The following is a 6,051-nucleotide window of genomic DNA, read 5'->3' as shown; positions in this document are numbered from 1 at the left end:
CAAGGCCAGCATTACGAGGTTTGTGAATTGACCGTTCGTGAAAAGAAATCCCGGCAACAAAAATCAAAACAAGTGAAACAATTCAACTTGTCCTGGTCACCCGGTTGTTCGTGCCCCCTATTGATGTGGCGCTAACAGGGAGGAGCCATGATCGGGCTCGACTGTACAAGGTGTTCCAGAAATGAAACTAGCTAGGGCATCGATCGTAGGATGATCAAACAGTACTGTTGCTGATAACTCCATCGTGAATTGTTCAGACATTGCCTTGACGAGTTCGGGTGCGATGACTGAGTCCAATCCGGCGGACATGATTGGCGCACTTTCAGCGATGCTGGTTAGAAGCACCTCACAAAGCAGAGACTATACTTTTCCTTTTACACGTGCCCCTTATCCGGCCAATTGTGGGCCACGAGGGTTAGACACTGTTGCAACCAAAGTCCGCAACGGCTGGTAAAGCCCTTTCTATGAAACATGATTCACTGAATTTTTTGCAGCGTCTGGGATCAAGCGATCTGCCTTAGGGACTCTGGATACCTTTTATGACACGCGCCACTTTGCCACTTCTAAGCGTCCAGTAGTCCGATAGGAAGCTTTGCAGGGGCACTTTCAGCTTGCTCAGGTGCGTGTAGGAGGCACCTTACCGCGAGCTATGAAAATAGGGCAAAGGTAGCATACACCCCGTTGACCTTGATGCACGAGGTCTGGCGCTATAGACCCCATATTTACTTCTCACGCGTAGCGAGCAACGTGACGTCTGAGGAACATATGAAATTCCTGCTTAATGTCATCCATCAAATCAACGGGGGGAAAGTCAAACTATTTGATGATTCAAAGATGGTATCCTTCTTCGTTGCTTCTGGGAACCGACTATATATACTTTTGCGCAAACCAAATTGTTCCATGCAATTACGGCGCGTACGTCTCCCGCAGTCATGTAGGTCTCAAATCAAATATGTCTCAACTGCGATTTTGTTACATTACAGGAAAATGTCGATCATAGGCTTCCCTGCGTGCTTCAGTCACAGGGACTCCAGAGCTGGACTCTACCCGATGGAACTATTTGAATCATCTCCAAGCTGAAGGGTATCCAGCAAACTTTCGAACGTGTGGGGGGTGAATTTGGTTTTGGCGATGCCTCTCGTTTGATGAAGACAGCATATGGCAATTTCCGATAGCATGAGTTTCAACTGCCCCCATGCTATCTGAGCTCTCAATTTTAAAAAGTCCGGTGTCTTGTCAAGTGTATTACCATGAGATTTATAGCGGGCCGTGCCTCGAATCCGGCTACCGGGTATCCAAATGGGGTCATGTGAATACTACCGAAGTAAAATCAATCGGCCTGATGAATGAATCAGTCGCAGAAGCCAGTTCTAAGAAGGCAACACCAGGAAATAATAAATGGCCCTCAATCACGTGATCTGAGATACTACGCCTCACGTCCTGTCTCAAAGAACCATGGAACACTAGCCTGTTTTGAGTGATTTGGAGGTCTTGTCTCGGCATTAAGAGTTGTAATCTCGAACGCTGATCTAACAGGGCCCCACTGGATATAACGGTACCACAAGGAAAAGCGTGCTGCTTACGATAAATAGAAGCAGCAGCATTAACTTTGGGCTCCATTGAACGAGCCAAGAATCGTTAGCAACAACAATCTCGGGTCGCAATTGCACTGTGTGATATTGTACCACTCGCACCAAACGAATTAATTCTGCCACATGTTGCTAGGATCGTTGGGGTCGCCTGATTACAAGGCAGGGTGACCTGGAAATGCAACTGTAGCATCGATACTAGGTGAGGATTAATGATTCACAATTGTCCGTTTGGAGCTTTCGTTGTTGCTTCTAAGCAGGTTGCAATCAATGAAAGAATCCCAACACCAGCGGCTGCAGCCTCCAGGTGACCCATGTTTGCCTTCACTGAAGATATGAATACCCCAATCATCAGAAGAGTCTGTGATAGCGCCTTCACAGTCGAGCCAACTTCAATTGGGTCTCCAAGCAAAGTCCCTGTTCCATGGGCCTCCAGGAGGCCAGTTGAAATGTTCATACTGTGAGAGTCTTGGACACATGAGGAGATCAGCCTAGATTATGCGGATCCATTTGGCGCGGTGAGGCTTGCACTATGCCCGTCAGATTGAACGCCGGTCTCGACCACTAAGCAGCCTCAGACACTGTTCTACGGGGTCACCGTACAAGTTAAGAGCTGGATGGCAACGCAGCTTTCGCTGCGTACGTACCCATCGCCACGAAAATCAAACGTGTGACATCATCCCTATGAAGAAAGCATTCCATTTGTTGCAAAACCAACACTCCAAGCTGGGCCAAGCAAACCAACACCGAGCACAAAAGCGGCCTCACAGGCTTAAACACTTAACTCAGATCATGCGAGATGTACAGCTACCAGAAATGATGAGCATGCGGTGTCCAATGTGAGGCAGGCTCCGGTTAGGCCGAAAGTAAATGACACTAGTCCGGACGAAATGTTGGCATGCGTGGGTGAATACGCCGAGTTAGATTGTACAGTTCCTTCCACAGGCTGTGTTAACATTCCAACATAAACTGCTACATTATTGCCAAAACATCATGCGTGCCGGTGCTCAAGGCAAAGTCCAGAGTGCTATAGTAGATGCATATTCTGAGGGTCGTGACTCTGCGCCACTTTCAGGGCTATGCAACATGAATTTCCCTCCTCGAACGTCGCAATTCCGGCCATAAATGAACCATAAGAAGCAGCAGGTTGCCTCAAGGACGACGGATCGTTCCAACGGGCGAATGGCACTTTCCCAGGACATGACATTAGGGTCGTTCGAGACAGATAAAGGCTCTCAGCGTGGCGGATGCCCCCTGGTAAATGAAAACTGTAATGCTCGACGATAAATTTGCGACACTTGGCAGAAGCAGATAATTCGGTGTTAAAACCTCGAGGGCGTGGGTGAGTCGCGCCTGGTTTTCGCAACAAAAAATCTGCAAGATCAGCACGTGTTGGATGATCAAAGATCAACGTTGATGGGAATTCACTGCTAGATTTTTCTGAAATTGATCACACAAATTCGGCACCAGTGATTGAGTTTAACCCTGAGGTCAGGAAAGATTCATTGTGTCCAAGTTCAGTTCCAAGGAGCTAGAGTGTAGCGAGAAATACAAAGCGTACCAATTCTGATTGCTGACCCGCGCCTTGTTCAGAATGCAGTCTCAGGATAAAATTTCTACGAGACTATGTTTGCAGAATCCAAGAACGCAGATTTGCAATTGCGGGATGACTACCAAGACTTGCCAAGTTGCCAACAGACAGCTCGTCGTCGGACCACTCTTGTGAAATGGAGGTAACAAGCGCATCGAATGGATAGGCGAGTGGAGTATGTGATTCGGAAATGTAGCGCGCCTTGCAGATATCAACAAGACTCGACCATTCCTTGGAATTTTAAATGACAAATTACGCGGGCAGGAATCAACGATGATAGTTTAAGCTTCACTAAATGACGCGCTGCCGGACTTTAGCAGCAAATCCTAGGTTGCTTCCCGGCATCTTCATCGTTGCAAACGCACGCGAGACTGAGGCGTCCACCACGTCGACTGCGCAACCCGTGGTAGGTAACTAGTTTTCGACCTCAAAAGCGGTCATCAGGGCAAGAGCACTAAACGCAGCTGCTTCCAAATAGCTTGAACCACTCGGACTTTGGAACCCCTAGGCGTCATCGAGAATAAGCTCAGCTTGAAAAACAATGTTCGAGCGTACTACGTTGTTAGAAAAGATCAGGTTGCTTCCTAGCAGCTGTCTAACCTTCTCGTTTTTCCAGAACCCGGCACATGCGACAATTGCATCGCAGCCAACCACAGAGCCAGACGAGATCTTCACGTCGCTATGTTAAATGTTTTCGATTTCCCCCCTGATTGTGGAGAGCAGGCCATAATAGTGAGCCACTAACCATATGTCTGATACCGAAATCGAATAACCGTGTGGGGTGATTAATCCGTCTAGCCAACATTCTGGTTAAGTCACCTTGCATTTTTCAAATACAGACATCCATGTAGCAAAAATGAGTTGAGACCCTGACTTAGCATGGGCGTAACTGGCATCATACGGGCGTGCAAAATTGAGATAATCGACTATCAAAGGACAAATCGCACCTCGTCACCTTTGAACTACTGCCACGCGGTCGGCACCTTGCTCAAGCGTAGTACGAGCATTTTCACTAGCAAAAGCACCCGCACCGACTATGAGAACCATTTTCGATGAATAACAAGCACCCAACATCTCGTTGGCGACCCCAAAACAGAAATTTCCAGAAAAGGTGTATAGACCAGGGAGGTGCAGTCGTCAAAGCTCCCCAAGCCTTCAATTCACGCAGAGAAACAAAAATGATGCAGAAAACAAATAGCGCCGCACGTGCCAATAACTGATGGAATGTGAGTCTCTGCACGTGCGAATTCCTTGCACAAAAACACCAAATTGTATTCTACTAGTGAGATAAACGGAAGCCAAGAAGTACAAATCATGGATTATCTGTGATGTTGGTGTGTGATCAAAATTTATGACAGATCCGGTTTCCGCGACACGATATGCAGCTTCAGAGGTGTTGACTCTTGACGACACGTTGGCTTACTAATGCCATACGCCCCCAACAGCACGGCAACGCTCAACAATGATACATTGGTCACCATCAGTCTGGATTCTGCGACCGAGCATGACACCTGAAAGTCCTGCTCCTATTATTGCAAATGGGATGCTACTTCCCAGAAGTCTCAAGGGTCGAATTCATATTGGTTGTGACGACTGGATACTGGCAGATATGATCTTGCAAATCTGATTCTCATCGCTATCACTGCAAACCTCGAAGCATGTTGATTTTTTGGCTGGATATCCAAACAAAAACAAACGTGGGCTGATAGTTGGTTAGGAAGCAACATAAGTAAGCAGTTGCGCACCTGATTTGCCAAAACCAATTACTATGTTGACAGTGTGCGATTGTGACTGAATTACTCTTACAAGTTCGCAAGGACTGATGGATGATGCGAGCGGTACAAATTTAAATTGCAGACTCTTCTAAGATCTCATATGCCGCAACAAATATGCAACATCTCGCTTTTTTCAAATGATAAGAACCATAATGGTTGGACAAATACGTCAAGAAACGAACTCCTGACGTTGCAGATGTTTGGCTCCGAACATCTAGGTTCAACAGAAATGACGCTAGACAGCAATGGTGAATCCACAATATCGATAGTACGAAGCGAGTTGAATATTCGATTAACTGTTGAGAGAGAAATTCCGGCCGGAGAATAACCCATGTGCAATCGTACCAGTTGCACCCAGCGAGGTGAGTCGAGCCTGAAAAACATACGTCGATATGATATCACTCGCGATGTGAAGTGTGTCTCCAATGATTGTAATCAAATGAGGATTCAGCCTTCGAACCTGTGCGTTGGAAACAATCCAGCCAGTTGGGAGTGACGCCACGACCACCGAAACAGCCCCAGCGCCACCTGCGACAGCCTCGAGATGGCCCATATTTGCCTTGAGTGATGTGCACGGAACCTCAGTTCCGGATTTACGCAGTGCACCGACAGCAGCACCGACTTCAATGGGGTCTCCTAGCGCGGTCCCTGTGCCGTGTGCTTCAAGAATAGAATGATTGCCTCATACCCCTGCCCGGAGTGACACCGCGCTGATGAGCCGTTGTTACGCTGATCCATTCGGAGCCATCAAACTGGCACTCGGTCCATCACTCTAAACCAATGTCGCGCAGACCTCACAGAAAGCTCATCCTCCCCCGGCCTCATCTAGGACGACCGTGACACAGCCTTCGCCCCGACAGTACCCGTCTCCTCTGCCATCAAAGGTGTGACATCGGCCAAACATGGAGAGCATGCCCTGCCTAGCAAAAGCACAAGTAAATATTGGTCCGAGAAGCCCAACCCCCGAGGCTATGCCCCCTCAACATTCGCCGTGTTTCAAGGTAGCAGAAGCGAGATGAATGGCGACCAGTTGCGAAGAGCAGGCTGTGTCGAGGGAAACGCTAGGACCTGTGAGGCCAAATGTGAATGACACTTG

The 6,051-nt window shown here is 47.9% G+C and overlaps 2 protein-coding genes across 2 annotated transcripts in view; both read right to left on the bottom strand.

Annotated features, from left to right (window-relative positions):
- The window catches only part of AURANDRAFT_67708 (hypothetical protein), a gene marked incomplete at both ends in the record, with an annotated part of 1,599 nt that extends 1,290 nt beyond the window's left edge, over positions 1–309 (bottom strand). The window contains one exon of the mRNA XM_009043225.1: positions 226–309. Coding sequence (XP_009041473.1) covers positions 226–309 — 84 coding nt within the window. The remainder of the gene's footprint in view (positions 1–225) is intronic.
- Positions 310–5,454: 5,145 nt separating this feature from the next.
- Positions 5,455–5,622, bottom strand: AURANDRAFT_7374 (hypothetical protein; the record flags this gene model as incomplete). Its single annotated transcript, XM_009043224.1, has 1 exon — positions 5,455–5,622. A coding segment is annotated over one exon (168 nt), but the record flags the coding sequence as incomplete, so codon positions are not given.
- Positions 5,623–6,051: the final 429 nt, after the last annotated feature.

This window comes from Aureococcus anophagefferens, assembly GCF_000186865.1.
Source record: "Aureococcus anophagefferens unplaced genomic scaffold AURANscaffold_46, whole genome shotgun sequence".
In the NCBI taxonomy this organism is placed as follows: domain Eukaryota; class Pelagophyceae; order Pelagomonadales; family Pelagomonadaceae; genus Aureococcus; species Aureococcus anophagefferens.
The sequence above is the reverse complement of the archived record's forward strand: the minus strand, read 5'-3'. Positions and strand labels throughout refer to the sequence as shown.